The 21,226-nt window shown below is 54.8% G+C and overlaps 1 protein-coding gene across 1 annotated transcript; it reads left to right on the top strand.

Moving 5' to 3' along the window:
* Positions 1 to 1,078: 1,078 nt before the first annotated feature.
* LOC114813830 (pituitary tumor-transforming gene 1 protein-interacting protein-like) lies at positions 1,079 to 19,788 on the top strand. The gene is made up of 7 exons (XM_029071152.2): positions 1,079 to 1,310; positions 3,909 to 3,961; positions 6,895 to 7,003; positions 9,260 to 9,368; positions 10,276 to 10,341; positions 15,652 to 15,698; positions 19,069 to 19,788. The coding sequence occupies exons 1-7, from the start codon at positions 1,187 to 1,189 to the stop codon at positions 19,116 to 19,118; spliced, it is 558 nt and encodes a 185-aa protein (XP_028926985.1). The 5' UTR covers positions 1,079 to 1,186; the 3' UTR covers positions 19,119 to 19,788.
* The last annotated feature ends 1,438 nt before the right edge of the window (positions 19,789 to 21,226 follow it).

Raw genomic sequence — 21,226 nt, 5'->3', positions numbered from 1 at the left:
GCAACAGAGACAATCCCTGCCCACTAACGGGCTCACAGTCTAAACGGGGGAGACTGACAGCAAAGCAAAACAACAAAACAAAGACATCATCAAGATAAATGGAATCATGGACATGTACACCTCTAACAAAATAAATAGGGTAATAAGTAGTATATACAAATAAGCACAGTGCTGAAAGGGGAAGAGGAGCAAAGGGAAATGGGGGCTCAGTCTGGGAAGGCCTCTTGGAGGAGATGAGCTCTCCTAAAAAGTTAGTCCACGGGTCCACCCCGCAAAGACCTCCAGCGGTAGCCCGTCGGCCTCTGCATCAAAGTCCATACCCTCAGCTTTAATAATAATAACGTCGGTGTTTGTTAAGCGCTTACTATGTGCCAAGTGCTGTTCTAAGCACTGGGGTAGATACCAAGTCATCAGGTTGTCCCATGTGGGGCTCCCTGTCTTCATCCCCATTTTACAGGTGAGGGAACTGAGGCAGAGAGAATAATAATGATAATCGTGGTATTTGTTAAGCGCTCACTGAATGCCAAGATGAGGGAACGGAGGCACGGAGAAGAATAATGGTGGTATTTGTTAAGCGCTCACTATGTGCCAAGATGAGGGAACGGCGGCACAGAGCATAATAATAATCATCGTGGTCTTTGTTAAGCGCTTACTAGGTGCCAAGCACCGTACGAAGCGCTGGGTAGAGAGGGCATGTCAGGCTGGACACAGTCCCCGTCCCACGTGGGGCTCACCGGCTCCATCCCCGTTTTCCAGATGAGGGAACTGAGGCCCGGAGAAGGGAAGGGACTGGGCCGAGGTGACGGAGCTGACAAGCGTCGGAGGCGGGTTGAGGACACACCAGGCCCAGGCCGCGCTGTCGGCCCCGACCTCCGGCCTCCCCAACTGTCCGGGGGCCGCCCTTCCTGCCGCCGGCGGGACCCCTCTCCGCCAGGGGGCGCGCTCACCGAAGGGAGGACGGGGGAGGGGGCCCCCACGACCCCACCGCGCCTGCGCAGAGAGAGCGCCCGCTCTCCCTCCCTGCTTCCGTCCCTCCCTGCTTCCGTCCCTCCCTGCCTCCGTCCGTCCGTCCCTCCCTCCCTCCCTCCGTCCGTCCGTCCGTCCCTCCCTCCCTCCTCCCCCCCGGGCGGGCGGCTTGGGTGTGGCCGAGCCGGGCCCGAGCGGGCTGGGCAGAGCGTGGTGCGCCATGCGGCCGTGCCCCGCACTGTCCGCCCTCCTCCTGCCGCCCCTGCTCCCGCCCCTGCCCCTGCCCCTGCTCCCGCTCCTCCTCTTCCTGCCGCCCGAACCCTGCGCCGCTGCTCCGGGCCCAGGTAGGAAGGGGCCCCGGAACAACTCTCCCGCCCCGCCTTCCCCATCCACAGCTCTCTCTCTCTCTCTCTCTCACTCTCACACACACACACACACATCTACATCCCAGCCCCCGGGCCTCCCTCGACCCTCCCCCGCGGCGCCGGGGTTAAGGGTCAGGGGTCAGGGTGGGGTAGGCAGCCCCCAAGCGGCCCGGGCTCCAACCAGGAAAATGAAGCCGAGTCGAGCCCTGGCCCCTCCCCTTCTCCCCCTCCTCATCCCCTTCTCTTCCCCTCCTCTCCTCCCCTTCTTCCCTCCTCTTCCCCTCCTCAACCCCTCCCCTTCCCCTTCTTCTCCTTCCCCTCCCCTTTTTCCCCCCCCTTCCCCTCCTCTCCTCCCCTTCCTCTCTCCTCCCCCCATCCCCTCTTCTTCCCCTTTTTCTCCCCTTCCCCTCCCCCTTCTCCTCTTCTTCCCTCCTCTTCCCCCCTTTTTCCCCTCTCTTTCCCTCCTCTTCCCCCCTTTTTCCCCTCCTCCCCCCTTTTTCCCCTCCTCTTCCCCTCCTCTCCTTCCTCTCTCCTCCCCCCCTTCTTCCCCTTCCCCTCCCCTTCCCCTCCCCTTCTTCTCCTCCTCTTCTTCCCTCCTCTTCCCACCTTTTCCCCCTCCTCTTCCCCTCCTCTCCTCCTCTTCCTCTTTCCTTCTTCTCCCCTCTTCATTCCCTCCTTATCCCCTCCTCTTCCCCTTCTCCTCCCCTTCCTTCTCCCCTCCTGTCCTCTCCCCGCCCCTTCCTCCGGCGGTTGAGGCTGACTGTCTGTTTGTCTGCCTGATCCAGGGTCTGGGTCGGGGATCCGGGGAAGCGGGACGGCCGAGACCCCGTCAGCCGGTGGTATTCCCTGAGGGCTCACTGTGTGCGCAGCACTGGGCCGAGCGCTGGATCGGTCTGGATTTAAGCCGATTCCGGGACTTCTAGAACCGCTTGGGGAGGGTCCCCGGGGGCTCACCCGGCCCCTCACCCTCCCACCCCACCCTAGACCCCCCTCTCCCACCTGGTTCCTCTCCTCCTGCCTCGCCTCCCGCTCCTCAGGGGACTGGGCAGTACACGGGGGTCAAGGGAGGCAGGGCACAGAGAAGGAAAGAAGACCAGCCCCTTGCCCACATCTGCGTTCCCTCCTGCCTCTCCCCTCCCCCAGACGCCATGATGCAGGGTTCTTCGTGGGGCGTGGGGGGGGGAGGTCCCCAGGACTGCCGGTCCCAGCGGGGCAGCACCCGGCCTTGTGGTGCACGGAGCTGGTTTCTGTAACAATAATAATAATAATGTTGGTATTTGTTAAGCGCTTACTATGTGCAGAGCACTGTTCTAAGCGCTGGGGTAGACACAAGGGGCTCCCGGTCTTAATCCCCACTTTACAGATGAGGGAACTGAGGCACAGAGAAGTTAAGTGACTTGCCCACAGTCACACAGCTGACAAGTGGCAGAGCTGGGATTTGAACTCATGAGCCCTGACTCCAAAGCCCGTGCTCTTTCCACTGAGCCACGCTGCTTCCCACGCTGCTTCTGTCTGTCTGTCTCCCCCGATTAGACTGTAAACCCGTCAGTGGGCAGGGATTGTCTCTATCTGTTACCGAATTGTACATTCCAAGCGCTTAGTTCAGTGCTCTGCACATAGTAAGCGCTCAGTAAATACGATTGAATGCGTGTTCACAACACTTCTGACCACGCCTGCATCTTCCTACTTGGCACCACACCACATCACCCCCACACTCCCCATAGGCGCCGGAGCCTGGCGCCCGTCAGACCCACTCTGCCAGGAAGGTGGGCACCAGGTTCCCAGCACCAGTCATTCAATAGTATTCATTGAGCGCTTACTATGTACAGAGCACTGTACTAAGCACTGGAATGTACAATTCGGCAACAGATAGAGACAATTCCTGCCCAATAATGGGCTTACAGTCTAAACCAGGTGCAGGCGGAGCCACACAGGGGTCAGCTGACCCACTGGGGGCAAAGAGAATGCAGCGGAGGGTTGCCCTGGGGCCCTGTGGACTGGGGGACTGGGGTCCCCCCCCATGGGGACACTGGCTGCTGATGTGGTGAGCCATGACATCCCTGACATAGTGGTGTGGTCAGAGTGGTCACACGTCTGGCTCAACAACATCCCCTGGGGGATCCCGCAACCCTGTGGTCCCTCTTCCTTGAGTGTCCGGTGAGCAGGTGGGGCATGGGAGTCCTAACCACTGATTGCCCCCAGAACGGCGGGGGCCCCGGCCGGAGTCACTCTTCGTGATGCAGCAGGATTTGGCAACAGCCATCCCATGGTCACCCCCTCCACCTGCTCAACATTCTGGGCACTTCAGCCGTCTTTCCCACATCCCTCTGCACTGGGTACTGGCAGCCTCAGGCCACCGCCCCATATGGGAGCCCTGGTGTGGCCGGGGTCTGGAGCCCTGGTCTGGCCGGTGTCCGGAGCCCCGGCCTGGTCAGTATCTGCAGCCTTGGTGTGGCTAGTGTCCGGAGCCCAGGTCTGGCCAATGTCCCTGGGGGCTTTGCCTAACTAGGAAGGATCCGGTAGCGGGTGAGCTGTGCTGCTACTGGGAGTCAGGTTGGGTCCTGTGTTTTTTTGTAGCTTGTGCCAACTTCTCCAAGGAGTCATGTGAAGACTGTCTAAGAAACATCTCCGTAAGTTACCTTTCATTTGCAGCAAGTCGTTTTTCCTCATGATTGTTCCACAGCAGGCACAACGGTTCATCATTAACCTGTCAGTCAGCAGTACTTGTTGAAGGCAAAGCACCATACTGAGCACTAGGGCTTAGAGTGTCAGCTCCTTGAGGGCAGGGATCTCATCAACTTAATCTCTGTTATACTCTCCCCAATGTTTAGGACAGCGCTGTGGGCACAGTGAGCACACAGTAAATAACATTGACTGATGAGGCTAGTAAAGCCGAACTGAGACAAGTCAGAGCTCAATGTCTAATGGGGGCGAAGGTGGACAGACTGAATTTACAAAGAATGAAAGCAGGAGGAAGAACAGGGATAAATGACAGCCTCTTCCATTTTTGAGCAGGGCTCCCTATCCTTCTCCCCACTGCCCCGTCCGTCCCCCTGCCCCCCTGCCCACTTCTGAAATGAGAGGAAAAGAGGAAAGAATGAAACTAAACAGTAAGGCTGTTTGGCAGCACTAAACAGAAAGTGGGATTCAATTCATGCGCTCATTTCCTCTGAACCCATGCTTCCCTAGAATATGAACATCCAGCATACATTTTCAAAGAGAATGGAACATTTCGTGGGATTCAGAGATTTCCTTCTTTGGCCTCCATTTACTGCTGCATTGATGTTTTGGATTTCGTACTTCCTGTGATCATTTTCTCACTTTTTGAAGGCCTCAGTGGTTTCACTCTCCGACCCTGACTACTGGTGACTTTCCCAACCCCTCCCCCCCAACCCCCACGTCCTCCATCAGCTCTTCCCCCCGCCCCCCTCATCTCCTTCATCATCTACCCACCCCCCCCACCTCCTCCATCATCTCCCCCCACTTCTATACTAGAATCCTTTGGTCCACTGGGGAGTGAGGCAGGGCTCTGGTGAGGGATTGGAACGAGGAGTGGCCAGGGCAGTGGGCAGTGCAGAGGGGTTTTAGTTATTAACAAACCATGGGAGCAGGAAGAAAAATGCAGTTGGTAAGAATTGGTCAGAGCAAGAGTTTGGAAAGATGCAAAAATGAATAAGAAGGATACTCAGAATATCAGTCGAGGAGTGCTGGGGCAGGGGAGGGTGCCCTCCTGGGCTGGGGCAGAGGGTCTGGTCAATCAATCGATGGTATTTATTGAGCTTCTACTGTGGGCAGAGCATTGCATCAAATGCTTGGGAGAGTACAGCATGTCAGAGTTGGTAGCTGCAATCCCTGCCCACGAGAAGCTTAAAGCCTAGACAGCGAGGCAGATATGAAAATAAATTATGGAAGCGTAGGAAAGCGCTGCGGGGCAAGTGCTTAGATCCAAGTGCATAGGCGACACAGAAGGAAGAGGGAGTAGGGGAGGTCAGGGCTTAAGTTAGGGAAGTCTTCTTGGAGGAGATGTGATGTTAATAAGGCTTTGAAGGTGGAAAAAGTGGTGGTCTATCATATATGAAGGCGGAGGACTTCCAGGCCTGAGGGAGAACGTGGGCAAGCAATCAGTGGTGAGGTAGATGAGAACGAGGTATAGTGAGAAGTTTGGCATTTAGAGGAGCAGAGTGTGTGGGCTTGGTTTTAGTAGATCAGCAAGCTACGGTAGGAGGGGTGAGCTGACTGATGGAATGATGAAGGAATTTCTGATTGATGCAGAAGTGGATGGACAACCATTGGAGGTTTTTGAGGAGTGTGGAGACGTGGGCTGAACGACCCAGGCAGCAGAGTGAAGTACGGACTGGAGTGAGAAAAGATAGGAGGCAGGGAGGTCAGTAAGGAGAGTGATGCATTGATCAAGGTGGGAATGACCAATGCTTGGATTAGCATGCTAGCTATTTAGATAGAGAGGATAGGACAGATTCCAGAGCTGTAACCCAGGTGCCAAGGAGCAGTCAGTCATTTGTATTTATTGGGCACTTACCATTTGCAGAGCGCTCTACTATATGCTTGGGAGAGTACAGTAGAACAGTAGACTCATTCTCTGCCCTTAGCGAGTTTACAGTCTAGAGGGAAGTCTATAGCCACACTAGATGCCCTCGGGGAACTCCCTGCCCTCCAGGAGCTTATACTCTAATGGGGGAGAAAGCTGTCCTCTGTGCCCCACAAGTTGTGGGTTCCCAGGCTGGGCAACTCTGAGAGGCCCCAGTCTGAGGATCCTGTTTGTCCCCTCGGGGTCTGCCCCCTGCCCCCTCCCTCCCGGTGACTGCCGGCGAGGAGTCTGTCATAGTTGGCCTGTTTGTGGACTGTGTGAGTGTCACGGGCTGGGTTGCTTACAGTAAGGCCCTCTGGCCAACATGATACGCTGGGGCCCTTAGCCAGCGGGAGCCTAGAGCCGCTCCCCGCGCCCCCTGCCCCACAACAAACCGTGGTCAGAGCCAAGAGGGTGGGGAGGCTGCGGACAGTGGGGCACGGGGGCTGCCGGTATGATCGGCCCCTCGAGCCAGAAGCGTGAAGCTCCATGGGTTAGAGCTGCCGGCCCCTCGTGACCGTGGAAAAAACCCCACCCACCAAAAGGGAAGTGGAGTCACTGCTGGTCTCCCCCGCCCCCAGTGCTCCCGGGCTGTCCCCACGCCAGGCTACACTTGGACTGGACAGTGGAGGGGGCAAGGGGAGAGGGGAGGGTGTCTGTGGTGACGGCAAAGGATGTCTGTGTTCATTCTGGCCTCTCAGTGATGGCAGTGTGTGTGTGTGTCTGTGGTAATGGTGAGGGTTGTGTGTTCATTTTGAACTTAGAGATGGCGGTGTGTATGTGTGTGTTTTTGGTAACAAGTGTTGTGTGTTCCTTGTGGCCTTGCAGTGATGGCAGGGGTGTGGGTGTGGGTGTTGCATTGATGGCAGGGGGATGGGGTGTGTGGGGGGGTGGTAACAACAAGGGTTGTGAGTTTATTCTGGCCTCACTGTGATGGCGGTGTGTGTATGTGCGTGGGTGTTTGTTTCCTCTTCACAGTGCCTGTGGTGCAGCACCAAGGAAACCTGCCTGGATTACCCCGTGAGCAGCCTCCTCCCTTCCTCCTCCTTGTGTCCGCTAGCGGACACTCGCTGGGCCGCCTGCTGGAGTGAGTTCTCGTCTGTTCCTCAGCCAACCCGTTGGGGCTGGCGCATCGGGGCACTTTGGGATAGGCATATCGGGGGTGGCACGCCAGGGCCACCATACCTGGGCACGTTGGGGCTCGTCGGGGCACAGCAAGGCCGGCTCGCTCTGGCCGGCGGCTGCCGCCCGCTGCCACCCGCCTCCAGACCCCACAAAAGCAGCCGCACTCCTCTTTCCGGATTCAATGGCAGATTCCCACATTTTCCAGAGTCACGTTCTGAGCCCCTGCAGCCCCGGGCCTTTGCCTTTGTAAAAAAGCCCTTGTGTCCACTCTTTTTCCCTCCTTGACCGACTGCCCTCTTCTCCTACTTTCTTTCTGCTGGCTCCTTTCCCTCTGCTTTCAATATCTCCCGTCATCCCACGGTATCATCCATATATCCAAGCCCATATCCCTTCCCCCATTCATGTCCTCCACTTCCCCCAACCCTTCTTTGTCCCTCTGCAGTTCGGCTTCCGCAGCCTCTGCTCCACCGAAACTGACCTCCTCTTGGCCAAATCTAAGGGCATCCACTCCTTGACCTCTCAGCTACCTTTGACACGGTGGACCACCCCCTTGTCCTGGAAACACTCTTGCACCTTGGTCTTTCTGACCTAGTCCTCTGCAATCTTCTTTGTATTTCCTCCTGCCTCCAGGACATCTCTTCTTCACGGGTGGCCCCCAGCACCTCAAGCTGAACAGCTCCAAAATCGAATACCACCTCTTCCCTCCCAAATCCTCTCTTCCATCTAGCTTTCCCATCCCAGTTGACACCACCACTATCTTTCCCAAAACCTTGGCATTATCCTTGACTCATCTCTCTCTCGCTCTCTTTCTCTCCCCCGCCCACCCCAGCTCCGCCAAGGATTCAGTCAGTCACTAAATCCTGTGGGTTCTGTGGTCACATCTCTAGAATCCACTCCTTCCTCACCATCCAAACTGCCAGCACACCGGTTCCTAGCACTCGACATATCTGACTCCACTAGTATATTGGCCTTCTAACACACCACCTCCCTGCCTCCAGCCTCAACATTCTTCTGCCCATACCTCACTGTGCATTTTTTTGAAACATCATCTTGTGCTCGTCTCCCCCACCTGCAGAAGCCTCTCTCCCTCACAGTCATCCTTGAGGTCCTTCTGCCACATCCCACTTCTCCTACTGGGCCTCATTCTCACCTCTCCCACCGCTCGTACGCTTTCCCCTCAAATCTGGCAGATAACTGCTCTCCTCACCTTCAGAACCCTTTTGAAATCACATCTCCAAGCAGCCTTCACTTATTAATCCTTTATCACCCTCACTGCCACTTTGGCACTTCTGCCTCCCCTAGGCGTCCCCCTCTCTCCTCAACCATTGCCCTTATGTACATATCTTTATATTCTGTTGCTTCCTTCCACCTGTAATCGATTATAACGTCTGTCTTCCCTAGCCAAATTGTAAGCTTCTCGAGGGCAGTAATCATTTCTACTTCTTATATTCTCTTGCGTTCTTAGTAAGTGCTTTCTCCATTGTAAGGGCCCAGTAAATAATACTAATTGATGCATTAAGTAGAGGTATCTTGTCCTCATTTTACAGAGGAGGAAACTGAGGTCCAGAAAGGTAAAGTGACTTGCCCAAGGTCACCCAGAAGGCAGATTGCAAAGATGGGCCTAGAACCTGGGTCTCCTGACTCCTAGGCCTATACTTTCCTAAGGGCCACTCTGCCTGTGATCAAATAAATAGACATTCATGAGTGTCGAGGACAGGAGTAAGCACCGGGGTGCTGAAGGTGGGTGTTGGGACTGAGGTTGATGAGGTTGTAGGGAAATAATAAGGGTGGGGCTTCTCGGAGGAGGTGGGATTTTGAAGTCAGATAGATTTGGTCAGGAGGAAAGGGAGTTCCAGGTGGAGGGGTGGTGGCCTGGAGAGGCAAGAGGGCGGTTTGGGGAAGTGAGCTGGGGGGTGTGTGTGGAGTAAAGAATAGAGGATGTGAAGGGTGGGAAGCAGTGGGTGCTGAATGACAATCTGGCCAAGAGCGAGGGGACCGATACAACAGTGGAACCGTGATACGACGAGGGTTTGGAGACCAGCCGAGTAGGGAGATTCGGTAGGATTTCACTCTTGTTTAAGGTGAGAGCTGAATGCCTTTGAGGGGTTCTGAAATTTCCTGAGTTTGGGGTTGGGGTGAGGAGGAGTGGAAAGGAACCACGGGTCACCGGGGGAGATATGCTCCCATTCTGAAGGAGTTGCACTTGGTTGTTTTGCAGTCAACTTGGAGGCACTGGTCATTGCCATTTCTGTGATCGTGGGGATCCTTCTGTTGTCCGTGACTATCTGTTGCTGCTACTGCTGCTATTGCCGGAAGCGGGCAAGGAGGTGAGTCCCGTCTCTCGCTGCCAACTGGCCTAGCCAGCCCCATGACATATTTGGACTCATCCTCGGTTGTGACTTATTTTAACGTCAGCTTCTTGCACGAGGCGCAGAGCTCCTCGAGGGCAGGGACCGTATCTACCCACTCTATTGTCCTCTCTGCCAACTGTACAGCGCAGAGCTCTAAACACTCAGTAAATACCCTCAATTGATTGTGCAAGCATGATCTCTGTCCCCGAGTAAGACATCCCTGTTGGGTAAAGCTCACCCATGGGGGGGTGTGGCTGAAGAGGCTGGGTAGAACCCGGACATGTCCAGCTTGTCTTTCGGGTGGGGTGCCAAGGGCAATCCTGGTGCCTAGTGCCCACGGCTCCTTCCAGCTGTGAAGGGACTTCTGGGACTCCATACCAGAGTCCCTCCTGAAGCTCTTAGATCTGGAAGCCCAGAAGGCCCAGGAAGCATCTGGGTGCAGCTAGGCAGTCTCGCCCCTCCGTGGATTGTCTGCCGAGGCTCAGAGGAGTGGCGAGACATCCCGTCCCGTCTTACCCCCTCAACCCCGTGAGAGCACGTCTGAATTTGCAGTTTGTCATTTAGGGACCACTCAGACCCTCTCTCCGGATAGACCCAGATAACTGATATTTTCACCAGCTGTAGTTGCATCACAGGATTTCAAACTAGGTCTGCAGAGAACCTTGTTTTCCAGTCCCTGGTGTGCTGAACCCAGGGACTCCCAGTCCACCGCTCCGCTTCTCTGCACAGCTCCCCTAGGGACCCACCGGCCGCTCCCCCGGCCGAGCCTCAGGGCTCCAGCCAACCCCAGCTCCCCTCATCCGTTCCCACCACTCCCCCGTCAGGGCTTCCCGTGGGCGGCTCTGGAGGCTGGCGTGAGCTGGGTTCTCGCTTCTCTCCCCAGGCTGGATGACGATGAAGACAGACTGACCAGACAGCGAGAGGAGCGAAGAATGCAGTCCCTTCAGCGGTAAGATCTGATCTGAAACCCTGTGGTGCCCCTTGCCCTTGATCGGATCACAAAGTAGGTGTGCGCAAAGTGTTTCGGAGCAAGGGGCTGTCGAACCTGGAGCCGGGGGGCCCTACCTCCAGCGGAGGAATTTCTCCGGTTGGCACCCCCTGATCATCTGTCTTCCTGTACGTGTTCCATCCCTCTCCATTCCCCCCGACATGCAGATTCACCTGAGGGAAGGACCATGGGAGAGTTGGTCTCGTTAGAGTCCCCTCAGGTACTGTTCAGAGCTCCCCAGCCCCATTTTCACACCAGGTGCCACTCAGAGCGCCCCCTTCCTTACACTTTACTGTTGCCAAACAGGCAGTCATTTTGACCAACTGAGGCCTGGGATGATATGGCGGTTTTCAGGGCCCTTAACTCATCTCTGTGGGTCCAGGTCTGCACCCCTTCCATGTGGACTGGCCACTGAAACAGCTGATCTGGCAGCCTTTGATCTCTACCCTGACACATTTCTTTGACACGGGCATATTTCTTTCTCTGAGACAGAAAAACAGCTGGCCATTTTGTCCAGAATCTTCATTTTGGTTGGACATTCTGTCCCTTCCTCTTTGCAGGGCATCCCTGTGTCCTCCACTTTGCCAAACCGTGTCACCACATTTCCTTTAAAACCCTACTAAACATCCTACTCTCCTCCATCCGTTCTGCCCTCCTTCCTTATTCCGGTGCAGCCCTCCTGATTCCCACCCTTCCTGTGGCACTTGGGCCCATATTCAGGAGACGGATGGGAGTTTGTTCAGGGCTTTAGTTTGTTCAAGGCTTTCTGGCCATTTCTGTCAGGTGCTGGTACCCTGTGCCCCAAAGAGGCCGACTCGGCCGGACTCCCTGCCTTGCTCACTCGAGGTCTCTGATGAGGCCGGGGGGTTTCCTGTCTGGGCTGTAACAACTCAGAAGGGTGACTTTCTGCCTTGAGACCCCAGCCCCGAGCCCCCTATTTCCTCAACTCCCCAGCCCTTGGGCCCACCTGTGCGCCATTCAACTCTCCATCCTTTCTCCTCCTTCCTCCTATCTACCTTATTTTAGTGTCTGTCTTCCCTCAGTAGGCATTAAACTCTGTGAGGGCAGGGACTGTTTCTAACAACTTAGTGGTATTGTACTCTCCCCAGCGCTTAGACCAGTGCTGTGCATGCAGTAGGCACTCAGTAAAGTCCATTGTCTGGCTGTCTGCCTGCCTGATGGGCCGGGTCAAACCTATCTCTCAGAGTTCTTGTGGTGATAGGATGCAGATTCGGTCCTGCTCTGGGCAAGCCATTCTCTGAGTGCTGCAGGGGCCTGGGGGGGGGGGGGGCGCATTTTGTGCCTTGTGGAGGGAAAGCCGGGAGGTGACAGGTTGGCAGGGAGGGTAGCTAGGGCTTTGAGTCCCCGTGCTGAGGGCCCTAGTCAGGCTGGGAGAGGGCAGGGAAGGGGCAGAGTCCTGCTCCAACCTGGGGCTGGCAGGGATGCCCTCGTCAACTGGTGGCAGGGAAGAGGGAGGCTTTAGAGTGGAAACAGCATGACTCGGGGAGGGAGCTGTTCAGCCCAGGAATGGGAAACCCTATCGAGGATGCTGACTGGGGCCTGGGAGCGGTGTAGGGCTGGGCCTGGGGAGCCTATTCACTTACTTGGAACCTGGCTTTCAGGAGCCAGTCAATCATTAGCCAGTCTGTCAGTCAGTGGTATATACTGAGCATTCACTCTATGCTGAGAGCCGGCTATTCATTCTCATTCACGGCGAACGAGCCGGATGCCCCGGGTCAGGTTTGACCAAGTCTGCACTTCTGGACAGTGAGCGAGTGTTACTGTGGCAGGGGCAGGGAGTGGAGAACATGAGTCCTTTTGGGAGCAGATCACTGGAAGAGAAGCAGCATGTCTCAGTGGAAAGAGCACGGGCTTGGGAGTCAGAGGCCATGGGTTCAAATCCCGGCTCAGCCACTTGTCAGCTGTATGACTTTGGGAAAGTCACTTAACTTCTCTGTGCCTCAGTGACCCCATCTGTAAAATGGGGGTTAAGGCTGTGAGCCCCACGTGGGACAACCTGATCACCGTGTGTCCTCCCCAGCGCTTAGAACAGTGCTTAGCACATAGTAAATGCTTAAAATGCCATCATCATCATTATTATTATTATGGGTAGCTCTCACTCTGCTGCCTTTAATGTTTCTCCGATTCCTATTCCTCCTTCTTCTCCTCTAGACCGTAAGCTTGTTGAGGGCAGGGACTGTGTCTGTTTACTGTTATATGGTACTCTCCCAAGTGCTTAGTACAGTGCTGCGAACACAGTAAGCGCTCAATAAATACGATTGCCCCTCCTCCTCTCCCTCTCCCCCCATGTGTTCCTCCCCAATCCCACAAGAGGGCGTTCATTCCCCGTCTGTCGTTTAGTTTTCCCTGACTGTTTGGGTCGCCGTCCCTCCCGTGGTTTCGCGAGATCGCAGCTTTTGGTTTTATTCGTTGAATGGAGCCGAACACGCTGTCTTCCCTGCATGTCCTCTGAAAGGCAGCACTGCACGCTTTTCCTTCCCCTCTCTGACCGGTCACTCCACCCCGCTCAGCACCTCACCTTCCCCCCTGCAGCATCAGCCGGCCCAGAGGGACTTTGGCTTTGCTCAGCGGTCCAAGCTTTTCAGAGAAAAGGCTGACACCCATCCCGGGAGGAGGCTTCACCTGCCTGACTCGGGGGCGTCCACACTGCCCACCGCACAGTGGCCCCGGCCCCCCAGGGGCCCTTCCAGACTTCCCGCGGTCTTCCTGGTCACTGTGCGGACAGGCAAGCCCCAAACCTCGAGGGTTGGCCGCAGGCTCTCTCACACTTTCCCTCCCCAGACAGACAGACAGACAGACAGACACACACACACACACACACACACACAGCTGTTCTGTGGCGGGCAGTCAATCGTATTTATTGATTGCTTGCTCTCCGCAGAGCACTTTACTAAACACTTGGAGAGAGTACAGTGTAGCAGAGTTGGTAGACACGTTTCCTGCCCGAAGTGAGCATACAGATTAGAGGGGCAGTCGGACACTAATATAAATAAGTCAATTCCAGATATGTACAGATGGGTCGTGGGGCCGAGGGAGGGATGAATAAAGGGTTCGAATCCAAGTGCAAAGGTGACACACGGGACTGGGAGAAGAGGAAATGAGGAGGAGGAGATGTGTAAGTCTTTGAAGCTGGGGAGAGGGGTGTTGTGTTGGATATGAGGAGGGTGGGCCTTTCAGACCAGAGGCAGGACTTGGGCTAGAGGCTGGCAGTGAGGTAGATGAGATTGAGATACAGTGAGAAGTTTGACATCAGAGGAGTGAAGTGTGCGGGCTGGATTGTAGTAGGTGAGCAGCGAGGTGAGGTATTTGCGCTCTTTAAAGCCGATGGTAAGTAGTTTCTGTTTGATGCCGTGGTGGATGGGCACCATTGGGGGTTCTTGGAAGTGGGGAAGCATAGACTGAAAGTTTTTGTGGGAAATTGATGTGGGCAGCAGACTGGACTGGAGTGGTCCAGAGGTGGTATAGACTGGAGTGGGGAGGGACAAGAGGAGGCAGGTAGGTCAGCAGGGAGGCTGATGCGCTAGTGAAAACGGGATAGAATAAGTGCTTAGATTAACACGGTAGCAGTTTGGATGGAGAAGGAAGGGCAGATTTTAGCAATGTTGTGAAGATTGAACCGACGGGATGTGGTGACAGATTGAATATGTGGGTTGAGTGTGAGAAATGAGTCGAGGATAACACCAAGGTTATGGGCTTGTGAGACAGGGATGATAGTGGTGCTGTCTACAATGATGGGAAAATCACGGGGAGGATAGGGTTTGGGTGGGAAGATAAGTTCTGTTTTGGACACGTTAAGTGTGGGGTGTCGGTGAGATATCCACGTAGAGATATCTTGAAGGCAGAAAGAAATGCGATCCTGCCGAAAAGGAGAGAACTCAGGGCTGGAGATATGGATTTGGGACTCATCTGCATAGGGATCGTACTTGAAGCTGTGGGAACAAATGAGTTCTCCAAGGGAGTGGATGTAGATGGGGACGAGAAGAAAGCCTAGAACTGAGCCTTGAGGGACTCTCACCATTAGGAGGTGGGAGGCAAAGGAAGAGCCCGCCAAAGAGATTGAGAATGAGTAGCCAGAGAAATAGGAGGAGAACCAGGAGAGGATGGTGTCAGTAAAGCCAAGGCTGGAAAATGTTTCCAGGAGAAAGGGGTGGTCGACAATGTCAGAGGCACCTGAGAGGTCAAGGAGGATTACTGTGGAGTAGAGACCGCGGGCTTTCTCAAGAAGGAGATCATGGGTGACCTTTGAGAGGGCATTCATTAAGTCATCTACTAAAACCTACAGGATACTTCGTCCACAGAAGTAAACCCAATGCTCTTCACCCGTATGCACATAAAACACTCCTTAAAACAGGTAGTGTTCCTCACACGTGCCCACACAACATTCCCTAGAGTCATTAGGGTTTTTCCACACATATGCTCTCGGTTCCTCCTTCCTCCCCTCCATACACGTACACACGTACACACAGAAACACACATGAACTGGAGTGACTTTTTCCCCAGAGTAATGTGTACACTCCAACCCTCGTGGTTCAAGGACAAAACTGAAAAATACATTAGTGAGGCTATGGAATCTTTCTCCTGGTGTAAATTTGTGGAGTTGAGTAAGATTCAAGATTCAGGAGAAGCAGCGTGGCTCAGTGGAAAGAGCACGGGTTTTGGAGTCAGAGGTCATGGGTTCGAATCCCGGCTCTGCCACTTGTCAGCCGTGTGATTGTGGGCAAGTCACTTAACTTCTCTGTGCCTCAGTTACCTCATCTGTAAAATGGGGATTAAGACTGTAAGCCCATGTGGGACAACCTTATTCCCCTGTGTCTACCCCAGCATTTAGAACAGTGCTCTGCATATAGTAAGCGCTTAACAAATACCAACATTATTATTCCCCACCACATGTTTGCTGAAAAGGGGAGGATTTTTCTCCTGTGCCTCTATTGGGACGGACTCCCTGGCAGCAGGGACTGCATCCCTGGGAGGAGGCTGACAGGTCCTCTCCTCTGCCTCGGTGGGATTTGTGCTCATCAATATGACCCTGATGAGCAGTTTTCTGCTCAAAGACTTCGGTTCTGGTTGTGCAGAAGCTTCCTGCCTGCGCGGACCTGGGTCGTCAGATTGTGGGAGGGGCGGCCGGATGGACGACTGGCCGACCGGCCCCAGCCTGGGCCCGGAGCGTGTAGGCCCGGGCCCAGTTGGATGGCCAGGGGTTTGGATGGGGAAAACTTCCAAGGTGACAGGCTCTCCCCCTTGTCTCCCCAGGAAACATGAGAGGAAGAAACAGCATGACGAGATCCGCAAGAAATATGGTATGTCCAAGCCCTGACGCCGATTGTTTAAACTGGAGCTTTCCCCGCCCCCTCGTACCATGTCCTACCATGTCATCCTGGGAGCTGCCTGCCCAGCACTGGCCATTAACTGTCCTTTGCCCTCTGCACCTATGCTGGCCTGCCTTAGCCTCCAAGCCTAGGAGGATCCTGCTGCCTGAAACGTTGAGGCCATGGACTGGGAGGACTTTAGGATGTCCTAAGCACCACCACCCTCTCCTCAGGGTCAAGGGCTGACCAAAACCACACTTTTAATGGCAATTTTTTGCCAGTTTTCATCCTCCTTTCGGATCTCTCAGAGTAACCGAAAGATTAGGAATTTAAGGCCTCCTGACACCTGTCCTGACTCCCGTCGTATCTGGCTGCCTGGCTGTTGGCCAGGGCAGCGGACACCCTCACGCCCACCCCTGACCTGGGTATCCCTGCCGATCAAACCTCTCCCAGTCGCATTTGAAAATGATTACAAAATGTTAGGGCTCCTCCAAAATGTAGAAGCAGCGGGGCTTCGTGGCAAGGGCACAGGCTTGGGAGTCAGAGGTCGTGGGTTCTAATCCTAACCCCGCCACATCAGCTGTGTGACTTTGGGCAAGTCGCTTAACTTCTCGGTGCCTCAGTTCCGTCATCTGTAAAATGGAGATTAAGACTGTGAGCCCCACGTGGGACAACCTGATTACCTTGTATCTACCCCAGCGCTTAGATCAGTGCTTGGAACGTAGTAAGCGCTTAACAAATACCATTATTATTATTACCCTCTTGTTGCCCCTGGGGGGCAAGAAAGCAGGCAGTGTCGGGGGGCAAAGTGGCAGAAGCTTTGTTAACTGACTGCTGCCGCCGGTAGCAGGGGACAGGTAAGTGGTGCCAGCCACATCTGACCAGGGGTTTAAGGAAATCTCTTTCCCACCAGCTGCCAGCCCCCCTCTCCATTGAAATGCTAATGACATGTTTATTATTCACCACTAGTGTCTCTCTCCTCCACCCAGGGTCCTCTGGGAGCCTGCAGGCTGGTTCTTAAGCCATCCATGGATGCTGTCTTTGTTTGGAGAGTATTGCTGGGATTTTCCTTTCCCTGAGAGAGGAGGGAGTGGGCAAGAATGGGAACAAGCAGTAGTAGTCATGTGGGTCTTAGCCCACTTAAAGCCCCCGAGGAGTTCAGAAGAACTCGACTGTCCCTTCGGCCTAGCCTCCCCCTCGCCGTGGCTGCTAAGGTGCTATGATTCGTCTCTTTGCCTAATGACAGTGCTGTGCAGCCATGCTGGACCAGAGCCTCTTGTCCAGTAGTTAGCATCTCCTCCCCTATTCCTGCCCACCTTCTACTTCCACCCCCACAGCGGGGCCCGGGCGTTGTCCAGTCAGGGGTGTGGCAAGGCGGAAGGAGGTGTTTTTGTTTTCGGGGAAAATCCTTCGGAGCAGTTCTACCTGGGGGAGACCGGTTTGGGTTCCTGCCCTCTAAAACCCCCACCTCCTCCCCACCTCAGAAACCAGAGTGGGCTCCTGCAAGGCACCTGCCTGGGGCTTTCTTTGTGGAGCTTAAAATAGTGCCTACCACCTGTCCAGCGCTGTATTTGAGACCTACTGCTTGCCCAGTGCCGTATGGGATGTCTGCCACCTTCACGACACTGTATGGGGCACCTGCTGCCTGCGCAGCGTTGTACAGGGTGCCTACTTCCTGCCAGTCTGCACTGTACAAGTTTCCTGCTATCTACCCAGTGCCGTGTGGGGTACCTGCCATCTACCTGGCATTATATGGGGCACCTGCTGCCTGCCCGGCGCTATATGGGGTGTTTTCTACCTGCTCAGTGCTGTACAGAGCGTTGCTATCTGCCCGGTGCTGTACGGGGCTCCTGCTATCTGCCCGGTGATGTACAGAGCTCCTGCTATCTGCCCAGCACTGTATGGGGTGCCCGCTATCTGCCCAGCATTGTACGGGACACCTGCTCCCTGTCCATCAGTGGACCGGGCACCTGCTGCCTTGCCTGGCACTGGACAGGGCACTTGACAGCACACAATAGGAGCACAAGATCATGGTTTCTGCATTTTGCTGGGAAGACACGGAGCTACTTGTGCCGTGCATTTAGTTGGCAAAGGATAAGAGTGAAAACAACTAAATATTCTTCAGCCATTTCCCCTGCCAGGGTGCCCCCTGGAAGTTTTCCCATGGGCTTGGAGGAAGGGTGGAACTGGCCAGAACAAAGGTTCTGTAAGCGTCATTGTCATCATCATCATCATCGATGTCCTAATGGTGCTAATCATAGGGACTCCTGCTGCGTCAAGCACTGTACTAAACACTGGCATAGGTATATAATGATGGTATTTGTTAAGCATTTACTATGTGCGAAGCACTGTTCTAAGTGGTGGGGTAGATACAAGGTAATCAGGTTGTTCCACATGGGGCTCACGGTCTTAATCCTCATTTTACAGATGAGAAAACTGAGGCACAGAAAACTTAAGTGACTTGCCCAAGGTCACACAGCAGACAGGTGGCGGAGTTGGGGTTAGAACCCATGACCTCTGACTCCCAAGCCCGTGCTCTTTCCACTAAGCCACGCTGCATGGGACGGAGTCCTTGTCAATCAGTCAACTGTATTTATAGAGAGCTTACTGTGTGCAGAGCACTGTACTAAGCTCTTGAGAGAGTACAGCATAACACATTCCCTGCCCCTAGGTTGCAGTCTAGAGGAGGAGACAGACATTAATATAAACAAATTACAGATGTGGACATATCTGTCTCACTCGAGGCTCTCAGGTCCGGCTTGGCAGCTCCTGGAGGATGGGGCAGGTGTCCAAGGCCCTGGGCCACAGGCCTGCTAGGGAGAACTTATGTGGGCCTGGACCAGCACAGCAGGGCGACCCTCCCGAGAGAAGCTGGCAACAATAACCCTCCCCTGGCTTTCATCTGGGGGTACCCAGTGGGCAGAGCAATCGTGGCAGGAAGCCAGGCGAAGGCACAGGGACTCCCACGGGGAGTTTGAGAGCATGCCAGAGCTCTTGGGCATCCAGCCCTGGGGCCCCTGGCGGAGAGGCCCCAGTCTATTTTCACCTCAGCGTCCACCTGGCCTGCTCCCTGTCCCCCAACCCTGGGCCCAGGATCGTGGTCCCGGATCCCGTCCCGGTTTTCCAGGCGCCAGTCTCACTCAGGCCCTGGGGCCTGTTGGGGTCGGAAGATGCAGTCTGCGGCTGTCGGGGCTCCACGCCCCCAATGCGGGGAGCCAGGGGATCGGCAGTAGCAGCATCATACCCCCCGCAAACCCAGTGCCCGGGGACTGGCCCTGACAGCACCGAGCCCCCCCACAAACTCAGCGAGGGCAAGCCAGGGGACCGGTGGTGAGATCACTGTGCTCCCTTGCACCCCCAGGTCTTCTCCAGGACTCAGACCACCCTTACAGCCGCTTGGAGAACGACTAAGCAAGGAGGAGGCCCGTCTGGGTAGCTCACATTCCCGTTCCAGATCCCATTCTGCCATCCCTGCTCTCCTGCTGTCTGGCCGGCCAGCCGGCCCCCTGAACCACACAGGGCCGGAGGGGAGGAGATTGGTGCCCAGAGGGCTTGTGTCATAAGGCACTTTAAGTTGGTCATTTTAAGAATCAAGTTTCGGGGCTGGCATATCCCTGAAAATGTGGGTTCCTTTATCCTGCCTGTGGGTGGAGAGAATGAGTGAGAGAGAGAGTATATGTGTGTGTGTGTGTGTGTGTATGTCTGAGTTTGGGCTGAGGACACCTTCTGCCAAAATAAGCCCAACCATCCAGATGCTGGTAATCAGGAAGATTTTCCAGCTCTGAGAAGATCGCTTCTCCCGGCATCCTTCAGTTCTGGGAAATCTCTCTTGAGGGGCCCAGGGGTCCCAGATGGGAAGACCGACTCACTGCTCATAAAGGCGGCATGTGCCCCCCTCATCAAATCACATTTCCGAGGACGTAGGGCCCTAAGGATGACAAGCGGAATGCAGCCTCGGGGGTCACCCTGCCGAGGGGTTGGGGGTGGGAAATGCCGACCCTGCAGCTGGATGCGCATGTCACAATGCCTTTGACCTGGTTTTACTAAAAGCTGATGCACAATAAAGCTAATTTTCCCTGAAGAGTTGTCTGTGGTCTCTATGTCTTCCCCTGAGGCCCCAAGAAAGCTGGTATCTCAGTTCAGAACTTATTTTAGAATAAGTAGTCACAGTAGCAACATTTCCACTGCATTTTGGCTTTCAGTGAACTTTTGGTCAGTGGGCCTGCCCCCTCGCGCCCTTGGTATCCCTATGTCCATCCCTCCTCCTTGCCCACAGGGAGCCTCCTTTGCCCTGAGGGTCCCCAGGACACCACTGCCCATCCCCCCCCCAACTCCCACCCACATAAGACCCTGTTTGGGACAGACTCTGGCCTGAGAGTAGGTCTGAACTTGGTCCACCTCAGTCAATCATACTTATTGAAACTTTACTATGTGCAGAGCACCATATTAAGTGCTTGGGAGAGTTTAGTAAGTATGATTGAATGAATGCGTGGAGAGTACAATATAACAGACACATTCCCTGCCCACAGGGAGCTTGGTGTCACCCTGCCCCTCCGCTGCTTCAGGCACAGAGCTGAGGACAGGAAGGAGGGTTGATGCTGCCCAGCGGGGTGTCCAAGGGTCAAGACTGAAGGGTTATAGTTTACAGCGGGGCCACTGCTTGGGGGTTGCTGTCCCGAGTTCCTGTGGAACTAGTCTGGGCCCCACCCAGCATAGGCAGAAGCCGGGCTGGCTAGAGATCCCGAGTACTTGGATTTCTGACGGGTTGGAAAATCGGCTGCCGAGTGGCCGGGTATTACCATCATGCATGGCGCTCACTGGGTGCCTATGGCGTACAGGGTTCTGGACTGGGTGTCTGCTCCCTATTTATTTTGTTAATGAGCTGTACATCACGTTGATTCTATTTATTGCTATTGTTTTTGTCTGTCTGTCTCCCCTGATTAGACTGTAAGCCCGTCAATGGGCAGAGACTGTCTCTATCTGTTGCCGATTTGTACATTCCAAGCGCTTGGTACAGTGCTCTGCACATAGTAAGCGCTCAATAAATACTATTGAATGAATTAATGCTCCCCACCTCCCCCTTCCCATCCATGGTTGGTGCTGGCTTCGGTGTCCTGCAGAGCGTTGTACTGGGTATCTGGAAACAGGCGACCAGACCAGGACCACTACCCTGCCCTCAAGTGACTCTTGAGCTAATGTGGGAGATGGGAAGACACAAACTGTCTGCACAATTCTTAAGGCTTTCTCTCACCAGTCTGCCGTTCTCTGTGTGTGGGAGAAGGGAAGAGGGCTTAAGCAAGGCAGGAGGGAGAGTGGAGGGATGCAAGGAAGAGCTTTCCATCTGTTGGGGCCGCACCCCATGGAACATGCCACCCGGGAGAATTGGAGTCCTGGGATCAATAAGGTGAGAATGATCTCAGTCTGCCTTGGGTGAGTTCACCAATTCAACTGTCTGGAGGCAGTGGGCTGGACCAGAGGGCCTCTTGACCCTACTTTTTGTCTCTGATTTCAAACCCTAA

Source organism: Ornithorhynchus anatinus, chromosome 8 (assembly GCF_004115215.2).
Source record: "Ornithorhynchus anatinus isolate Pmale09 chromosome 8, mOrnAna1.pri.v4, whole genome shotgun sequence".
NCBI lineage: Eukaryota > Metazoa > Chordata > Mammalia > Monotremata > Ornithorhynchidae > Ornithorhynchus > Ornithorhynchus anatinus.
Note: the sequence above shows the minus strand (reverse complement) of the source record. Positions and strands in the feature narration are given on the sequence as shown.

Excerpts from the sequence above, each read along its gene's own strand:
- LOC114813830 (XM_029071152.2), top strand. The coding sequence starts at position 1,187 with ATGCGGCCGTGCCCCGCACTGTCCGCCCTCCTCCTGCCGCCCCTGCTC. Across the intron at positions 10,342-15,651 it reads AGAATGCAGTCCCTTCAGCG|GAAACATGAGAGGAAGAAAC; the intron begins GTAAGATCTGAT and ends TTGTCTCCCCAG. Across the intron at positions 15,699-19,068 it reads CGAGATCCGCAAGAAATATG|GTCTTCTCCAGGACTCAGAC; the intron begins GTATGTCCAAGC and ends TTGCACCCCCAG.